This window comes from Oncorhynchus clarkii, chromosome 2 (assembly GCF_045791955.1).
Source record: "Oncorhynchus clarkii lewisi isolate Uvic-CL-2024 chromosome 2, UVic_Ocla_1.0, whole genome shotgun sequence".
Lineage (NCBI taxonomy): Eukaryota > Metazoa > Chordata > Actinopteri > Salmoniformes > Salmonidae > Oncorhynchus > Oncorhynchus clarkii.
Genome location: NC_092148.1, coordinates 20,654,473 through 20,675,290, shown reverse-complemented (window position 1 = coordinate 20,675,290; position 20,818 = coordinate 20,654,473). Strand labels below are relative to the sequence as shown.

The 20,818-nt window shown below is 44.0% G+C and overlaps 1 protein-coding gene across 3 annotated transcripts in view; it reads right to left on the bottom strand.

The window, feature by feature from the left end:
- LOC139424033 (protein spire homolog 1-like) overlaps nucleotides 1-20,818 on the bottom strand; it is a 49,542-nt gene that overhangs the window by 2,573 nt on the left and 26,151 nt on the right. The window contains exons 4-15 of one of the 3 annotated variants that reach the window (XM_071175722.1): nucleotides 18,174-18,299; nucleotides 15,425-15,499; nucleotides 13,914-14,078; nucleotides 13,701-13,787; nucleotides 8,705-8,834; nucleotides 6,239-6,286; nucleotides 4,844-5,007; nucleotides 4,603-4,702; nucleotides 2,964-3,106; nucleotides 808-945; nucleotides 500-598; nucleotides 119-375 (exon numbers count right to left, since the gene is read on the bottom strand). In XM_071175722.1, coding sequence (XP_071031823.1) covers nucleotides 119-375; nucleotides 500-598; nucleotides 808-945; nucleotides 2,964-3,106; nucleotides 4,603-4,702; nucleotides 4,844-5,007; nucleotides 6,239-6,286; nucleotides 8,705-8,834; nucleotides 13,701-13,787; nucleotides 13,914-14,078; nucleotides 15,425-15,499; nucleotides 18,174-18,299 — 1,532 coding nt within the window. Of the gene's footprint in view, nucleotides 1-118; nucleotides 376-499; nucleotides 599-807; nucleotides 946-2,963; nucleotides 3,107-4,602; nucleotides 4,703-4,843; nucleotides 5,008-6,238; nucleotides 6,287-8,047; nucleotides 8,090-8,704; nucleotides 8,835-13,700; nucleotides 13,788-13,913; nucleotides 14,079-15,424; nucleotides 15,500-18,173; nucleotides 18,300-20,818 lie in introns of all 3 variants that reach the window. The other 2 variants (XM_071175729.1, XM_071175735.1) reach the window with 2 other exon arrangements.

Sequence of the window (20,818 nt, the reverse complement as noted above, 5' to 3'; positions counted from 1 at the left end):
ACTGGGCTCAGTCGGCTACAGTTGCTCTTAAAATAGAACGACACTTCATCTGAGAATAAGTCTTGTAAATCTAAACAGGGAGTGTTATAATCTAGAGAAGAAGTAGAGGGGTGTCTACTTGGACATGGTCTTCTGAAGGCTGAGGCGGTGGTGGCTGGTAGAGGACTTCTCAGGCTTGGAGGCTGCTGCTGCTCTGCTTGGTCCTGCTGCTGCTGAGGCTGCTGCTGCTTTTCCTTTTCCTTTTGAAACTGCTGCTGCTGGACCAGCTAAACTGGCAGCTTTCCCCAGAGCTGCTACCCGGTCCCTGGGTAGAGTGGTGGTAGAGCCCAGGGAATAGATGGGCAGGTTGGCATAGGGCTTGGAGGGCAGCCTCATCTAACAGAGAGACAGACATAGAGCAGAGTATGAACACACTCGTAAAGACACTGGAGGTACAGTATAGGACTGTCACTATTATGGGCTGACTTTCTATCAGTGTGGGAGAATAGATATGACATACTTTTTGACAGCACTGTGAACACACAGGCCTTTTGCAGAACTGGCAGGTGTAGGACCAGGTGAACAAGGAAAACCTTTTGGATCGGCAACAGAAGCAAAGCTGTAACAAAGAAGGAATTCAGAACAGGTGCATCAAAAGTTGCACAAAAGCAATCAAATCATTCAAAAAGCAGTGTGTGATCAAATCCAGTGACTACAAATATTTCGAAAGGAACATGTAAGATGATTTTCCCCAACAATAGGTACTGTGATGTTTAGTCCGAGAAACTTGTACTTCAGCTGGGTGTAAATGACCAGCGGTAAACGGACCTTTCCCTTCTTCATAGCGTTGTACACGTCCTTGTACTGTTGGAACTTCTCCAGGTCTGCTTTGACCAGCACCTGTCTGATGTGCATCACCTCTTCCACCGTCAGGGACAAGCACTCTACTGGGAAACAGAACTCCTCCTAAAAACACACACACACAGCACCGGCCGGGTTACTACGACAACCGCACTCACTGCCCTTGTTACCATTCCGTCCACACACACCAGCACCTCTCGATGCACTCTGTCCGGGTTCAGACTCGTTTGGCCAAAGAAAGTCTCCATTGTTCATTTGGCAAAATGAGGGGGCAAACAAAGGGCAAGGAACGAGTAAACAACTTGAGTGATGACAGATAATGTCAATATTTGTGAAAATTCCAGAAATCCTCTACTTAGTTCTGCTTCACTTAAAAGTCTAGACAACCTAAAAACAGACAAGGCCCCTCTGCTCTGTAGCTGGGGTTGCGGTTGGTTTTCTGCTTCTTTCTGCCCGTTTCTTACTTCAATAAATAAGCGTGCGGTGAGACTACGGAGATGTTACATTCAACAGTACACCAGGTCTATTGCTGCTGTAATTACTGGTCATCCTGGTGTTGTTCCAATTATGTGTCTCAATAATGTGTCTCAATAGTGTGTCTCCATTCAAAGTTTTTGTTGTTGTTGCACCCAGCTAATGTTTCTCAGGCTCAGAAGAACCATTAATATACTGTAACTCTGTAATGTTGCTGTGGCTCCTGCTGCTGATCTTATGACTCAGAAACAGTGGGCTGCATTGTCTCTGGCCCAGAGACAGGGAGGGAGGGGGAGATCCCAGGGAGTATCAACAATAACAAAAAAACAGGGAGTTTATACTTGCTACTGAACAACAGTACGTTATATACAGTATACACAAAATGAAGGACTTCATCTATCTAGAGCATTGTTTTAATTGGCAGTGGCTCGCTAGGCTACATGATGCTTGCAATCACAATGACTACAACTACGGTTAAATAGAGGAAAGTTGAGTATGATGGAATGATTGGGGCTCCAGTGACGGATGCATCTGCTGTTGACTGTCAAAATGCAATATGACAATCACACCTAAACTGAAGGGCTTTCTATGAAAACAGCAACAGTCCTGGGCTGAGGGATGGGTCTCTAGGAAAGCAGGAAGCATTAGAAGAGATGATGATGAACTACGATGCGCCAGCAGGGACATAAGGGGCGACTGGCAAACCTTGATAGGCTTTCTTCCCCTGCAGAGAGCAGACAGGGCAGACCACACCATGCCCAAGACAAACACCTCGACAGGGTAGGAGCTCCGTAAGGGGTGGAGGGTGTAGGGAGGGGAGTGGAGGAGGAGGGGGGTCCAGGGGAACAGATGGTGGGCTATCCTCCCGACCTGAGAAGGACAGGGGTTATAGAGGTGGATGGAAGAGGGGGAGGACAGGGGATAAAGAGGTGTATGGAAGAGGGTGAGGACAGGGGTTATAGAGGTGTATGGAAGAGGGTGAGGACAGGGGTTATAGAGCTGGATGGAAGAGGGGGAGGACAGGGGTTATAGAGGTGGATGGAAGAGGGGGAGGACAGGGGTTATAGAGGTGTATGGAGGAGGGGGAGGACAGGGGTTATAGAGGTGTATGGAAGAGGGTGAGGACAGGGGTTATAGAGGTGTATGGAAGAGGGTGAGGACAGGGGTTATAGAGGTATATGGAAGAGGGTGAGGACAGGGGTTATAGAGGTGTATGGAGGAGGGGGAGGACAGGGGTTATAGAGGTGTATGGAGGAGGGTGAGGACAGGGGTTATAGAGGTGTATGGAAGAGGGGAACGCCAGGGGTTATAGAGGTGGATGGAAGAGGGGGAGGCCAGGGGTTATAGAGGTGGATGGAAGAGGGGGAGGCCAGGGGTTATAGAGGTGTATAGAAGAGGGTGAGGACAGGGGTTATAGAGGTGTATGGAAGAGGGGGAGGCCTGGGGTTATAGAGGTGTATGGAAGAGGGTGAGGACAGGGGTTAAAGGGGTTAGTGTGGAGAAGAGGTGGGGGGATTGGAGGTGGGGTGTTAGGAGCATCACCTAACAGAAAGAAGATGGAGGCTGATGAACACAAGACAAACTGACACACTATTCAGGAACCAAAATCTTCAATGTGCTCATTTTCCTACTTCTCTTCTGTTACTCACCAGAGACTTGGAGCTCTGTCTGGATGGGGGTATGAACTGCCGTATGTTGGTGGGCGTCTCCTTCTCAATGGAGTGTCTCCTCTGGGGGGCCTGCCGTCTCTCAGGCTGGGGGGTTGAGGAGATGGGCAGGAACATGGGTGGAGCTGGGGGTGGGGGGACGGACATGTGTGATATACTTTAATGTAGTTCTCAAACCCTTATATTACCAGTTAAGTTGACTGAGAACACTCCCTCTTTGACAGCATTATTCTTAGCATAGAAGAGCTGTCGGGTGAACAGCTGAGAGCTGTGAAAGCACATTATAGGATCTCTATGATAACCTTAACCATAGCTTCATGTCCACACCCTGGCTGAACCCGAACCCTAACCCTAGCTGAACCCTAACCCTAACCATAGCTGAACCCTAACCCCAACCCTAGCTGAACCCTAACCCCAACCCTAGCTGAACCCTAACCCCAACCCTAGCTTAATGTCCACACCCTAGCTGAACCCTAACCCTAACCCTAGCTGAACCCTAACCCCAACCCTAGCTGAACCCTAACCCCAACCCTAGCTGAACCCTAACCCCAACCCTAGCTTAATGTCCACACCCTGGCTGAACCCTAACCCTAACCCTAGCTGAACCCTAACCCTAACCCTAGCTGAACCCTAACCCTAACCCTAGCTGAACCCTAACCCCAACCCTAGCTTAATGTCCACACCCTGGCTGAACCCTAACCCTAACCCTAGCTGAACCCTAACCCTAACCCTAGCTGAACCCTAACCCTAACCCTAGCTGAACCCTAACCCAACCCTAGCTGAACCCTAACCCCAACCCTAGCTGAACCCTAACCCCAACCCTAGCTTAATGTCCACACCCTAGCTGAACCCTAACCCTAACCCTAGCTGAACCCTAACCCCAACCCTAGCTGAACCCTAACCCCAACCCTAGCTGAACCCTAACCCCAACCCTAGCTTAATGTCCACACCCTGGCTGAACCCTAACCCCAACCCTAGCTGAACCCTAACCCCAACCCTAGCTGAACCCTAACCCCAACCCTAGCTGAACCCTAACCCCAACCCTAGCTGAACCCTAACCCCAACCCTAGCTGAACCCTAACCCCAACCCTAGCTTAATGTCCACACCCTGGCTGAACCCTAACCCCAACCCTAGCTGAACCCTAACCCCAACCCTAGCTTAATGTCCACACCCTGGCTGAACCCTAACCCCAACCCTAGCTGAACCCTAACCCCAACCCTAGCTGAACCCTAACCCCAACCCTAGCTGAACCCTAACCCCAACCCTAGCTGAACCCTAACCCCAACCCTAGCTTAATGTCCACACCCTGGCTGAACCCTAACCCCAACCCTAGCTTAATGTCCACACCCTGGCTGAACCCGAACCCGAACCCTAACCCTAGCTGAACCCTAACCCCAACCCTAGCTGAACCCTAACCCCAACCCTAGCTTAATGTCCACACCCTGGCTGAACCCTAACCCCAACCCTAGCTTAATGTCCACACCCTGGCTGAACCCTAACCCCAACCCTAGCTTAATGTCCACACCCTGGCTGAACCCTAACCCCAACCCTAGCTTCATGTGCACACCCTGGCCGAACCCTAACCCTAACACTGGCCTTCTGGTCCACAAGTCAACTCACTCTTCCTGCCCAGTACAGACTCTGGAGAGGTGTCGTCCACCACCGATGTAGAGACACTGGAGCTACTAGCTGACTTTTGACCCCCAATGGTGATGTCATCCTGTAAGGGGAACAACAGTGCTGTAACAACAGTGCTGTAGGATGTATACTGATGTCAACTACCAGAAGAAGACACACCCACACACACAAATGCACGTGCGAGCACACACACACATATACACACAGACACACACACACTTACGTCAGAGTCGGAGCTGTCCAGTTCTGACAGGGTGGGTGCTTTCAGCCTCTTCCTCTGACATAGGGCCTGGGCTCCACCCCCTGGTACCCCTGGCCCCCCATTGGACAGACTGCTGAGGGTCATGGTGCTGGAAGTCTTCCTGCGGCCGTCAGGGCTGGACACATCTGGACAGAGAGGTTGTCACAAGAAGACTGATCAGACAGAGGACAACTCAAATACCCAGGGGTGATTTAAGCAGGATGCAAAGTAGCTAACTATACTGAACACCGCAGATAGAAATATCATGAATAGAGTTGGGAACAGAATTCCCAGCTCCACATGACAGCCAAACATATCTGTTCTACGTGATACATTTCTATCTGAGTGTTCGGTAACGTTGCACAGTCCTGAACAGACCCGAGGGGAAGACACCAGCGGTAGGGAGGAGGGAGTGTGAGTTGAGGAGAGATGGAGAAGCAGCCTGGTGTTACACACACAACATGGATTCTACTTTCTCTACCCTTTAAGACCTGGACTGAGCAGGATTCTAATGAAACCCTAACCCTGGCTGACTCCCTCCCTGCTAGCCTCATTGACAACTTCTCCCCCTAAGAGAGAGAGAGATAAAATAGGGAGGGAGGGATGACAGAGGAAGGGATGGAGAAGCAGCCTGGTGTTACACACACAACATGGATTCTACTTTCTCTACCCTTTAAGACCTGGACTGAGCAGGATTCTAATGAAACCCTAACCCTGGCTGACTCCCTCCCTCCTAGCCTCATTGACAACTTCTCCCCCTAAGAGAGAGAGAGATAAAATAGGGAGGGAGGGGGTGACGGAGGAAGGGATGGAGAAGAGAGTGCTGGAAACAGCAGATAATCAGTAGCAGAGGCCGATCTGATCTGTGGATGCATTGAGGCCTTGCCAGGCGCTCTCTCTCTCTCAGTCTCCCTCTTTCTCTCTTTATCACCCTCTCTTTATCTCCCTCTCTGTGAAAAGGACCACGCAGTGAGCATGTGAATACCTATTCTGGAAAAAGGCTAAAATATGAGCTCATCACCTCAGTGGGAGGCCAAGGCCCTCCTCCTCTACTGCTGTCCTGGAGCTTCTAAACCTGCCTGCCTGGGAGAAGACTGACTGGTCCTAGGATCCAGGTTTAAACTAGAGCAGATCAAACATCCACCATTTCTGGCACTATGCTCAGTGTCAGTCAAAAGCAAAAACATTGTAAAGCACTGGTTTCTGTAAACTATATTTGTCGATATAGTATAATTCAGTCTATTTTAGTCGAGGCATAAGCAGTAGTGTTAGGATACAGCCAAATAGGCAGACAAACAAAACAGTGCTAACATTATGTGTTGCAGCACACAAGTTGCTAGTCACATAAACAGAGCCAAACCACTCCACATACTTTACCTTGACGTGTAAGGATCAACTGTGGAGTGCTGTAGTATATGCCTCCACCTAAAAGGGAACACTTCCTTAAATATGATAGGACAGATTGTACTAATGGTTTATCCCTATCCCCAAACATAGAGTTCTGTAGTCAAATGACAGGCTCTCTCTCTCGGTGAGTATTGGTATTGGAGAATCTGGCCACAAAGTAAGGGGATAAGTACCCAGCTGCAATGAAGTTCAGATAGCCAACCATCACATACACACTCACGTACGCACGCACACATACACATAACACACACACATTAAAGCTGCACAACAATAAATTGAACCGACTAGTAGCCGTGGATGAGCAAAGGGTCAAAGAGCCTCCGGTGTGATGAAAGACGCTGGGATCAGTGGGAGAAATGTCAAGCACAGCCAATCAGACTTGTCAAAGCTCAGATACCCCGCCCACAACAGGAAGTGTTGACACATAAAAGAGTAAGAGAGTGTAGATTATTAGAAATGATTTTCAGTGTCACCAATGTAACCACTGCAGTACAACCTTATAAAACAGAAGGCATCCTCTTCTTATCTGTTTTAAAAACGGCCATATACTGTAAGTTAATCAGAAGTGCTAAGTGACCAATGCAGGCGATGTTGGAGATACAGTGTGATGTTTTTGTGAGAATGTGCTTTTTTTGTGTTGAACAGAGCCGACAGGTGTGTGTTCTGCGTGTGTGTGTGTGTGTGTGTGCCGACAGCTCCTGTCTACGCAGCTCACTGATCCCACCTCTGATTAAATTCTGCAGACTCACTCTCCAAGATGAACAACTGCTTTGTGTGAGGAGGACCGCCATTTTCTAGGAAACCGAGGAAGGTAGTTATGCACGTCTTGGTTGTTTGTAATGAGAATTTCTGAGTAATGGTGTTCTTTAGCTAAGGCAACTCTTTCCCTGATTTATGTTAGTATGGAAAAGAAAAGAGCAGAGAAGCAGAATTCCATGAATAGATTCTTCAGTGGGAGGCAGGAGTTCTGTTGTCTCTACTGGCTATAGGCTACGGACTTTTATTAATATCAAATATGTTTTTAACATACTGTAGGTTTCAACCCAAGCGCAACAATAGACTAGAGAAAAATTTAGGAAGATCAAATTAGTTTAGACTAATCCCAGAAAAAAAATGGAATTTGAAGTGAGCATTATTCAAGCAAGGAAAATACTGTTTTACAATTCCTCCTGAGGGACTGAGAACAATATGCACCAGCTGTGTGGAGATGCAGAAAAACAACTGCTTTTGACGTCAGCAAGTGTGCCTTCGAGAAATAGTTCATTATCAGAAATGTACTGTAGTGACAGGCAGCGAATAAAACCATTGGCCTGTTTGAGTCACATCTACCTCAGTCTTTTTCACAACTGCCTATGGTATGTAAGGCTACATCTAACTTAACATTATCCCTGGGCTAAGTCTGAGTAGATCATTAAGCCCTTTCACATTCCATGTGGAGATTCAAAAACAAGTGTCATAAGAATTGAACTGAGGTTCAGAATGATTGAAAGATATGCTGAAGTTGTCTATGAGTGAGTTGCTGATGTGAAGGTAGCCATCAACCTCCCTTCTGCGCTTGAGAGTTCTCATCCTGACCAGTGTCTGACATCCTGACATCACAACCAGAGAGCACACTGCTGCGGTGCAGAGCCAACCAAGCCAACCATCAACACCACCACGGAAGCATGAAGAAGCATGAGATGAGAGCATTAATGTGCGTGCTCTTTCTTGGGCAGATGGACAACAACCACGATAGATAGAGACGTAAAGAAACAGCCAGGTAACCGGACAGATCTTTACCTGACAAGTCAAAACTTTGAGACATGCTAAGAGGCCGAATTACTGCAAGAGAAACAATGATGGCATTACAGAGTTATTAAGCTATCCATAGGAGGAATACGGGCAGAATATATATATTAAGTTAGCAAGAAGAAAGACATCATCTGCCGACAGGTCTGGCAGCTGTCCATAGTGCAGTACAGTACTGTATGTTAGGAAATGTACAATGATGAACGTAGTCAGTAGAAAGTGCATAGCCAATGGTGAGAAATCATTAACATAATAATTAAATTAAATTAATTCTCTCTTCAGATTCTAAGGATTGGTTAGGTTATAGTCAATACAGGCACTTGGCATAACACCAGACAAGATTATTGTTTAAGTTGTACTACAAACAGAGCTGTAATGCCGAACAGCACAGGCATCCACTTGGCTGGGGGGAAGCATCGTTCAAACCAATGAAAGAAAGTATGATTCACCTTGTGTCTTTCATTCATGCCAATGCCCAGCACCCGTGAAAGTGCATAATCACAACATACTTCAACTTCTCACAAAATGAGTGTGAGTGTGTGTGTTTGTGTGTGTGTGTGAGAGAGAGGGAGAGTAAGAAAGAATGAAAGAAAGAAAGAAAGAAAGAAAAAGAGAGAGAAAATAAATAAAGACAGAGGTGTCACTCACCCAGCCTGCTCCTGCGGATCACATCAGGAGAGACAGGTCTCAGTTTCCTCTCAGATTTGATCTCATCCAGGATCCTCTCGTGCAAGGTGGGAGGAACCTGGGGCTGGGGCTTCAGCTTCCTGGCTGCTGCCTACACACACAAACGCACATGCGCACACACACATGTGCACACGCACACACGCAGATACATACATGCACTCACACTGAGTTATGACATCAGAGTAATGGACATCAGGCCTTTCACCGCTACCTCCTAAACCTTAAAGACACCGTAACTGTACTGTTAATATCACTGTCAATGTACTGTTAATATCACTGTACTGTTAATATCACTGTCACTGTACTGTTAATATCACTGTCACTGTACCGTTAATATCACTGTACTGTTAATATCACTGTCAATGTACTGTTAATATCACTGTACTGTTAATATCACTGTACTGTCAATATCACTGTCACTGTACCGTTAATATCACTGTCACTGTACTGTTGATATCACTGTACTGTTAATATCACTGTCACTGTACTGTTAATATCACTGTACTGTTAATATCACTGTCACTGTACTGTTAATATCACTGTACTGTTAATATCACTGTACTGTTAATATCACTGTCAATGTACTGTTAATATCACTTTACTGTTAATATCACTGTCACTGTACTGTTAATATCACTGTACTGTTAATATCACTGTCAATGTACTGTTAATATCACTGTCAATGTACTGTTAATATCACTGTACTGTTAATATCACTGTACTGTTAATATCACTGTCACTGTACCGTTAATATCACTGTCACTGTACTGTTAATATCACTGTTCCGTTAATATCCCTGCCACTGTACCGTTAATTTCACTGTCACTGTACTGTTAATTTCACTGTACTGTTAATATCACTGTCACTGTACTGTTAATTTCACTGTACTGTTAATATCACTGTCACTGTACTGTTAATATCACTGTACTGTTAATATCACTGTACTGTTAATATCACTGTAACTGTACTGTTAATTTCACTGTACTGTTAATATCACTGTCACTGTACTGATCATTTCACTGTACTGTTAATATCACTGTCACTGTACTGTTAATATCACTGTACTGTTAATATCACTGTCACTGTACTGTTAATATCACTGCCACTGTACTGTTAATATAACTGCCACTGTACTGTTAATATCACTGCCACTGTACTGTTAATATCACTGTACTGTTAATATCACTGGCACTGTACGGTTAATATCACTGTCACTGTACTGTTAATATCACTGTCACTGTACTGTTAATATCACTGTACTGTTAATATCACTGGCACTGTACTGTTAATTTCACTGTACTGTTAATATCACTGTCACTGTCACTGTTAATATCACTGTCACTGTACTGTTAATATCACTGTCACTGTACTGTTAATATCACTGTCACTGTACTGTTAATATCACTGTCCTGTTAATGTCACTGTCACTGTACCGTTAATATCACTGTCACTGTACTATTAATATCACTGTCACTGTACTGTTAATATCACTGTCACTGTACTGTTAATATCACTGTCACTGTACTGTTAATATCACTGTCACTGTACTGTTAATATCACTGTACTGTTAATATCACTGGCACTGTACTGTTAATTTCACTGTACTGTTAATATCACTGTCACTGTCACTGTTAATATCACTGTCACTGTACTGTTAATATCACTGTCACTGTACTGTTAATATCACTGTCACTGTACTGTTAATATCGCTGTCCTGTTAATATCACTGTCACTGTACTGTTAATATCACTGTCACTGTACTGTTAATATCACTGTCATTGTACTGTTAATATCACTGTACTGTTAATATCACTGTCACTGTACTGTTAATTTCACTGTACTGTTAATATCACTGTCACTGTACTGTTAATATCACTGTACTGTTAATATCACTGTACTGTTAATATCACTGTCACTGTACTGTTAATTTCACTGTACTGTTAATATCACTGTCACTGTACTGTTAATATCACTGTAACTGTACTGTTAATTTCACTGTACTGTTAATATCACTGTCACTGTACTGATCATTTCACTGTACTGTTAATATCACTGTCACTGTACTGTTAATATCACTGTACTGTTAATATCACTGTCACTGTACTGTTAATATCACTGCCACTGTACTGTTAATATCACTGCCACTGTACTGTTAATATCACTGCCACTGTACTGTTAATATCACTGTACTGTTAATATCACTGGCACTGTACGGTTAATATCACTGTCACTGTATTGTTAATATCACTGTCACTGTACTGTTAATATCACTGTACTGTTAATATCACTGGCACTGTACTGTTAATTTCACTGTACTGTTAATATCACTGTCACTGTCACTGTTAATATCACTGTCACTGTACTGTTAATATCACTGTCACTGTACTGTTAATATCACTGTCCTGTTAATGTCACTGTCACTGTACTGTTAATATCACTGTCACTGTACTGTTAATATCACTGTCACTGTACTGTTAATATCACTGTCACTGTACTGTTAATATCACTGTCCTGTTAATATCACTGTCACTGTACTGTTAATATCACTGTCACTGTACTGTTAATATCACTGTCATTGTACTGTTAATATCACTGTACTGTTAATATCACTGTCACTGTACTGTTAATTTCACTGTACTGTTAATATCACTGTCACTGTACTGTTAATATCACTGTACTGTTAATATCACTGTACTGTTAATATCACTGTCACTGTACTGTTAATTTCACTGTACTGTTAATATCACTGTCACTGTACTGTTAATATCACTGTAACTGTACTGTTAATTTCACTGTACTGTTAATATCACTGTCACTGTACTGATCATTTCACTGTACTGTTAATATCACTGTCACTGTACTGTTAATATCACTGTACTGTTAATATCACTGTCACTGTACTGTTAATATCACTGCCACTGTACTGTTAATATCACTGCCACTGTACTGTTAATATCACTGTACTGTTAATATCACTGGCACTGTACGGTTAATATCACTGTCACTGTATTGTTAATATCACTGTCACTGTACTGTTAATATCACTGTACTGTTAATATCACTGGCACTGTACTGTTAATTTCACTGTACTGTTAATATCACTGTCACTGTCACTGTTAATATCACTGTCACTGTACTGTTAATATCACTGTCACTGTACTGTTAATATCACTGTCCTGTTAATGTCACTGTCACTGTACTGTTAATATCACTGTCACTGTACTGTTAATATCACTGTCACTGTACTGTTAATATCACTGTCACTGTACTGTTAATATCACTGTCCTGTTAATGTCACTGTCACTGTACTGTTAATATCACTGTCACTGTACTGTTAATATCACTGTACTGTTAATATCACTGGCACTGTACTGTTAATTTCAATGTACTGTTAATATCACTGTCACTGTCACTGTTAATATCACTGTCACTGTACTGTTAATATCACTGTCACTGTACTGTTAATATCACTGTCACTGTACTGTTAATATCACTGTCCTGTTAATGTCACTGTCACTGTACTGTTAATATCACTGTCACTGTACTGTTAATATCACTGTCACTGTACTGTTAATATCACTGTCACTGTACTGTTAATATCACTGTCCTGTTAATGTCACTGTCACTGTACTGTTAATATCACTGTCACTGTACTGTTAATATCACTGTACTGTTAATATCACTGGCACTGTACTGTTAATTTCACTGTACTGTTAATATCACTGTCCTGTTAATATCACTGTCACTGTACCGTTAATATCACTGTACTGTTAATATCACTGTCACTGTCACTGTTAATATCACTGTCACTGTACTGTTAATATCACTGTCACTGTACTGTTAATATCACTGTCCTGTTAATGTCACTGTACTGTTAATATCACTGTCACTGTACTGTTAATATCACTGTACTGTTAATATCACTGGCACTGTACTGTTAATTTCACTGTACTGTTAATATCACTGTCACTGTCACTGTTAATATCACTGTCACTGTACTGTTAATATCACTGTCACTGTACTGTTAATATCACTGTCACTGTACTGTTAATATCACTGTCCTGTTAATGTCACTGTACTGTTAATATCACTGTACTGTTAATATCACTGTACTGTTAATATCACTGTCCTGTTAATATCACTGTCACTGTACCGTTAATATCACTGTACCGTTAATATCACTGTCACTTTGTAACAATAACTCTTGACTGTCAGTGCTGCTCCTCTCATTACTGAGGCAGGCACTTCAGTGAGGCTGGGGCAGAGAGGCTGGGATAGTGATGCGGGGGCAGAGAGGCTGGGGCAGAGAGTCTGGGGCAGTGAGGCTGGGGCAGAGAGGCTGGGGCAGTGAGCATTGATAATCAGATCATCAACTGGAGCTGTACATCTATCAATCACCCCTCATTCCAATCAGAATAATCATATCCCAGAACCCCAAATTCTGAACTACCTGTATTTTTGGGGGGATATAAAAAACTCTTTCTTTGACTAAAGATGGGTTCAGTGGCTTGTGGTTTAAATGGAAAGGGGACACCCCTAGCACCAATTCCCAGGCTTCCTCAAGTTCCAGTGATGAAGGAGACTTGGAAGGACGGCATGGCAAGACTAGAAGACACCAGAATGAGAGGAAAGTGGGACAGGTACCATAGAATGTACTATCGTATAGTATATAGTACATTCATTATACAGTACTGTACACTAACAGGATTAGAAGGAGAGAAAATGCCCCATGTTCTCCTCTCTAAACCCTACAACTGTACAGCCCATATAGATAAGAGATATACTTTACATACATAGCTAATAGTTGTCTTCTTATTTCATTCTATGGTACTCTGTTCAGCCCAAAGAGACAGAACAGAGTTGTATCTCTATGGTTCAGCCCACCACCATGCCAACACCAAAGAGGTTGCTAGTTGATGTAAAGTATATCTGTTGTTTCTATAGGCTGTGCACTCACAGGGTTGAGAGGAGGTCTGGACCGGATGAAGTCTAGGATGACCTCATGGGCGCTCTTCTTCAACCTTGGTGGGATGTTGTTGTTTACCTGGAAGTGCAAGGACACACACACACACACACACACACACACACACACACACAGACACAGATATTAAGAGAGAGCATAACTACCTTAAAAAACAAACCATGCTTTTAAGACACCTGACAGTCTTACCATGACCTTGCGTAGTTTGTAGCGTTTGGAGCGGATGTCATCCATGAGCATCTCGTAGGGCGTGAGCTGGAACTCGATGGCCAGAGGGTTGTACTGGCGCTCCTGGACCTTCTTCAGCTTCACCCCGTTCCGCAGGTCTCCCATCACCTGCATCCAGAACTTAGCCTGTGTGATGCAGGGGGACAGAAATCATATAGCAACACAGTACTCATCCAATGATTTAACACTTATAGGGCCAATTTCCAGACCCAGATGAAGCCTAGATACTCCTGTGTTAAGTTCCCCAGTTTCTGTGTTGTGGTTTTGTTTGTATGTGTGTTTCAGGATGGCTTCCTGAAATTCCCCCAAGCAGCTGATTGGTCGGCCCCATTGCTAATTAGAGCTGACCCCACCCCCTCGTCAGGATACAGCTGTATCTCATTACAGACTCCTTCTCCAGCTATATAAGCTCAGAAAATAGATTATTAGTATGTCCTGTGTTGGTTGTTGCTGAGAGAATAGAGCTGATTGGTATGTCCTGTGTTGGTTGTTGCTGAGAGAATAGAGCTGATTGGTATGTCCTGTGTTGGTTGTTGCTGAGAGAATAGAGCTGATTGGTATGTCCTGTGTTGGTTGTTGCTGAGAGAATAGAGCTGATTGGTATGCCCTGTGTTGGTTGTTGCTGATTAGTATGTCCTGTGTTGGTTGTTGCTGAGAGAATAGAGCTGATTGGTATGTCCTGTGTTGGTTGTTGCTGACTAGTACGTCCTGTGTTGGTTGTTGCTGAGAGCTGACTAGTATGTCCTGTGTTGGTTGTTGCTGAGAGCTGACTAGTATGTCCTGTGTTGGTTGTTGCTGAGAGCTGACTAGTATGTCCTGTGTTGGTTGTTGCTGAGAGCTGACTAGTATGTCCTGTGTTGGTTGTTGCTGAGAGCTGACTAGTATGTCCTGTGTTGATTGTTGCTGAGAGCTGACTAGTATGTCCTGTGTTGATTGTTGCTGAGAGCTGGCTAGTATGTCCTGTGTTGGTTGTTTCTGAGAGCTGGCTAGTATGTCCTGTTTGTTCCCGGGGGGGGGGGAGGTCCCTAGGGAGTGCTTAGGCAAGAGTCTTGCGGGCATAACCCGTATTTACTGTCTATACACACTAGGTAAGACCTGGGCGGACCACCCACTATATTTTGGTTAGCGCACCACCCCCTCAATTTGTTAGCGCACCAGGTGGTGCTAAGTTAGTGGGACGGTAGGAACGGGGGCTTTGACATTTACTTTGGTTCCGTTCAGCCCCTTTTCCCCAAATTTACTGTGATAAGGAAGCAGTAAATTATTTGCCTTTGTCATCTTTACTCGCACCTACAATCCCATACCTCTTTTACTCCACAGGGAGTTGAGTTGTAGCATGGTGTTGCGATCCCTCTCTAGGAGGCATACGTAACACCTGGGCTACAAACATGCTAGTCCAAGAGTAGGTTTTAATGAGTCTAGGGAAACCTGTCCTAAGGGTGTTGCCAGGTAATAAGGAGCTGGTCACCTACCCAGTCCGCATTCTGGAGCTCATTTAGGCCTCTGCTGGGATCCTCAGACGGCTCGCCACCCATCTTCCGAAGATTCTACGAGAGAGGTGGGGGCGATCAGAGTGAGAGAGATGAGCGCTTAAAGGCCCAGTGCAGTCAAACATTGCGATTTTTCCTGTGTTTTATATATATTTCCACACTGAGGTTGGAATAATACTGTAATTGTGAAAATGATAATGCCCTTTCAGTGTTTGAAATTTCAGTATTTTTGTGCAATAGTTAATCAAGTTCATTGACTACCACAGCATTAGGACGGGCAGCTAGCCCTGCTATCAGTCACACCCACAAATCAATATCTTTTCGATTATCAATCACAACCTGCCAAGTCACCAACTAGCATGATGGTACATTCCCACCACACACATTCCCAGTCCATTTTCATCAGTGACTGAAAATCATCATTTAAGCCATAGGGAATAAAGCCTGGTCCTGCCAGTGTATGCATAGCAGAGATTATAGCTTTAAGCCATGGTCAAGATGAGTGTATGAAATAGTGTGAGAACTCCCTTAGCTAGCCCATGCTAAAACCAATCCACTGCTTTTAAATGTGTGGGAAGGAGTGAGCAAGAGAACTTTGAGAGCATTGGGATGCAACCAAAGAAGCAGTGAACAACCTGCATCCCTTCACTTCCTGATTCAGGAGTTCATTAGAGGACAAGACACTGAGGGATCTGTACTGCAGCAGACTGGAAAGCCTCTCTCTCCCTGTTATTTGTGGCGTCACCCTGCATCCCACCGGTGTTTGATGGAGCAATCACAGGAGATTTACTATAGGGCCTCGCCTCTCACTGGAAATAGAGCCATAACTCACAGTACACTGGAAGGGCATTTTGCTAAGGTGTCGGCCTTCTCTACCATTAACAGTTTGGTACATATTCCCTTTTCATGACATAGCATAAAACAGAAAGCTTTACCATGGTCCGTGAATAACATGATTGTTGACAAACATTTAAAAAAAAGGACATTTCTGAGCAGAGGAGCCCAGGGTGAGATGATGTTGGACTTAACACCCAGTGCTCATTTGTACGACCAATACCATCCCTTTCCTAACTTATAGTATTTAACCCCAAGCAAATAGGAACTGCAGTGGCTTTGGTGATTCAGCTACAACTATGTTTTTAATAGTGTCCTTCTGTCCTGTTATAGAGCTCTTTGTTATGAAAGAAAGGGTCTCTCTCTCTGCCTGCTGTCCTGTAGCTAGCTAGCTAAATCCCTGTGGGACAACACGTCTCTGCCTCGCTGGCAGACAGAGGAGGACAAGTGGGGGAGGGGAATGATGCAGGGGCAAAAGCTCATCTTATTTCTCCTGGTATCACACACACAGAGATGTACACACGCACAGACAGAGAAGCACACAAACGTAATCTTGATCCCACATTGAACAGCCAAGCATCTTGACCAGAGATTGCACTGTCCAGCAGATCCTTAGTCCCATCTACTGCTATAGTTCTAGGTGTCTCTGCCTCCACATACAGTAGACTAGACTACATCCTGGCCTATTCACATCTGGTTGCATACACCAGATAGGCTAACTAAACTGGATGCACTGTCTGTAGCCCCCTGAACCATAGAGCTTGACACTTGTCTCCCCTTCTTCATAGCTAAGCTCTTACCGTCTCCTCATAATAAGACTCTCCACTCTCTTTTGTAATAGTGAATTATATAACTGTCCAATTCCTTCGCTCCTTTCAGACGTACTACTGTGGAGGGGGAGTGCTGGATGGGTCCCTGGGGAGTAGCATCCAGTATGTGGTTCATGGGGACAATTCCAAAATCTGAGCACAGATTTGTCCTATAGCAAACCCTGCATTCATTCTCTGTAACACACACACACACAGAGTAACTGGAATTCCTTCTCTGTAACAAGCACGCACGGACGCACGCACACACAGTAACCTGCATACCTTCTCTGTAACACACACACACAGAGAGTAACCTGAATTCCTTCTCTGTAACACACACACACACACACAGAGTAATCTATATTCCTTCTCTGTGACACACACACACACAGAGTAACTGGAATTCCTTCTCTGTAACAAGCATGCACGGACACACAGTAACCTGCATTCCTTCTCCTCTGTAACACACAGACCCGACTCAAGGCTGATATACATGTTGATCAGTTCTCTGAAGCATGTGAAACACCTTAATGTCATGCTGCTTAATCTCCTGAATGAATGTCTCTCCAGTCACATGACCTCTGAACATATGTCCCGGGTCTACATGTATGTCTGATTTACAGTACAAGGTTGTCTAGTGGTGAATGCCGATGACCATTCAGATTCACCTTTTAGTGGTCCTATGTGCACTGGAGCCTGAGAATGAGATGTCAATCAGGTCCCAGAAACAGACCGGAGCTGTTCCAATATCCACACTGATTAGCATACCACATAGGGTAAAGCAATGTATTGGGAATACATGCTAAGTAGTATGCTTGTATAGACAATGGAACAGAACCACTATGTAAGCAAGCTGAGGGCCTATGCAGTCAGGTACTGCGTAGTGTGTTGTGAGCATTGGTAAATGGAGGTGGTTTGGTGAACCATCCTCACATGATGAGTAACCTTTCCTGAGACCTGAAGACTTTCTTTACCTGCCCAAGCTAAATCCTAGCCTTTAGCTCAGTGGACTAACACAGTCTTGTTGCACACTGGAGACAGGGGGTTTGAACCCAGTTGGTCACGCATTGATGTGTAGGTAGCCTCACCTCTTTGGCACTCTTGATCTTCTCCAGGAAGGAGCGTAGCTCCCTGGTCTCAGCGTAGAGAGCACGGCACACAGCCTGGTAGTGGCTGGGGGCATCGCCAGGGCTGGGGAGGTGAGACACACACATCTACAGACACACAGACAGACAGGGATAAAGAAGTAGTACTGTAAGTAAAACATTGTAGATACTGTAAATATGGTAATTCAGCAGATGACAGAATGTATCCTTGTGACAGTAGATTACAAAATACTGTATGTCCTTGTTTCTCTGAGATGAACAGAAGGTGCTCTTGGCATGATCTTGGCACCAGTAGTCCACTGCATTTCCCATCCCATATAGCGCCTCAAATTCTAACAGAAAATGGTTGGCCGTCTCATCTGCAATCTTGCCCACCAAGTAAATTCCCTGAACCGACAATATTTCCATTAGATAAATGGTGCTGCTGTGTAGAGGAGGAAGCCTGGAGCAGAAATGGAGAATTAGGTATTAGCGAGTCTTTCCCCAGTAGCATCATAATCTCAATATTCCCTGACCCATTCATCTTTAATAGAGTCATGCTGATATAGGAGAAAAGCCCTGATTATAAATCACACAGTAACATACATCTGAAATGTTGTGAAACATCTAGCAGGCAGTTCCTTTAGGGTAAGGCTCTGTAGTTAACATCAGACAGAGAGAAAGACGAGGGTGGACTGGAGGATAGAGAGGATGACAGCTATTAGAGGAGACATCTAGCCACCAGGCAGTAGGGCTGGCAAGACAACAGCGACACTGTCACCCAGGCAGCTCAGATGTCCACAGCCTCAGATAACCTTGCTAGCAGTCGCTATGGAGACCTGGTTCCATCCCCTGGGCCCTGTCTCTAGAATCATTATTTCACCACTGTCATGTCTGTCCTCCTCGGGCCGGGTCGGATGGAAGGCTGAAGACTACAGTTCAGTCGAGGCTCCTCAGAGGAGGAATGGGAGGACCATCCTCAGTGAATTTCATAAAAACAGAGATTTTTTGCATTTAAAAAAATATCATTTTTTAGATAAAACTATACGAAATGTATTCACATGTCACAAAATAATTGATTAAAACATACTATTTTGCAATGAAGGTCTATGGTAGCCTCAGCAGCACTCTGTAGGGTAGCACCATGTGTAGCCGGAGGACAGCTAGCTTCCGTCCTCCTCTGGGTACAGTGACTTCAATACAAAACCTAGGTGGCTCATGGTCCTCACCCCCATCCATAGACTTACACAGTAATTATGAAAACTTTCGGAGGACGTCATTCAACCTATCAAAGCTCTTGCAGCATGAACTGACATGTTATCCACACAATCAAAGGATCAGAAAATGAATCTAGTACCGCAAGCATACGCTAAAAATGAAGGAGAAGCAAGAGTAATTTCTTCATTTTTTTTCACTATCAGTTTCACTTACACTTACTACAATTTCACTGGAGCTAGAAAATGCAGCTAGTTAGATTAGCCTACTCAAACACCCTGCTCAAACAGAGGGATCTATGCTAGCTAGCTGGCTTTGACTATCCAACACAACACTGGAACTCTTTCAAGTCAAGGTAAGCTTTTGGTTACACTGATTTATTGTCACCGGGGCCCACTGGTGTAACTGCTAAACTGCTTACTGACTGACTGTACACTGTAACAATTACTGCATGACTGTAGCGGGTTTACTAATGCGTTAGTTCTATTAGCTATGTTGACTATGATGTTACTTTAGCTAATATGGTGACAACGATGTAGGCTGTGGTTATAATATGGTTTGGCTTGGAATGCTTTTTTTTAACCTGGTCTCCTACAGTTGATGTGTTGTGCATTGAAGTCCACAAGCGAAGGAAAAAGGTGAGAAGAGGAAAACGCATAGATGTGAGAAGAAATACAAAGTGGCTGCTATGAAAGTGAACTGTGTTTACGCTTGATCAGGGGTGTATTCATTCCGCAGATTCTGTTGAAAAACGTTTCTTAAATGGAATGAAACCGGGATAATCAGACATTAATTTGTCCAATAGAAACTTTCGTTTGAAACTGTTGGACTAATGATTACACCCTAGATCAGCTAGATGCGGACAAGAGTGTGCAAGGTGGTATTGAATGTGTCACTTTCTGTCACCTCAGATTTTTCTCTACGCTGCAAACTTTCATTCATAGGCTAGGTTGTAGCAACCTCATGGTGGGAATAGGGAATATTTGAGTATCATGTAGTAGTCTGAACCTATCGATGCTACATTGAAATGGGTGAATGGAATATGAATGACAGTCATCCAATATTCTCTAATAGAAATAATGCTAATTAAAAAAAACATTGTCCTCCCACCACTGCTATGGTTATTTAAACATCATTGGGGCATCTAAGGACTCACTGGGTGGATCTAGTATAGATTATAGTCTCCACTACTGTACATGCTGGGTGGATCTAGTATAGATAATAATCTCAACACTACTGAACATGCTGGGTGGATCTAGTATAGATTATAGTTTCAACACTACTGAACATGCTGGGTGGATCTAGTATAGATAATCGTCTCAACACTACTGGAGGAAAGACCCATACACAACAATTGCAGGCTCCAGTACCATGACCCTGACCTGATCACCACAATGTTGTAGTTGACTGCACTTGATGGATTGACAGCAGAA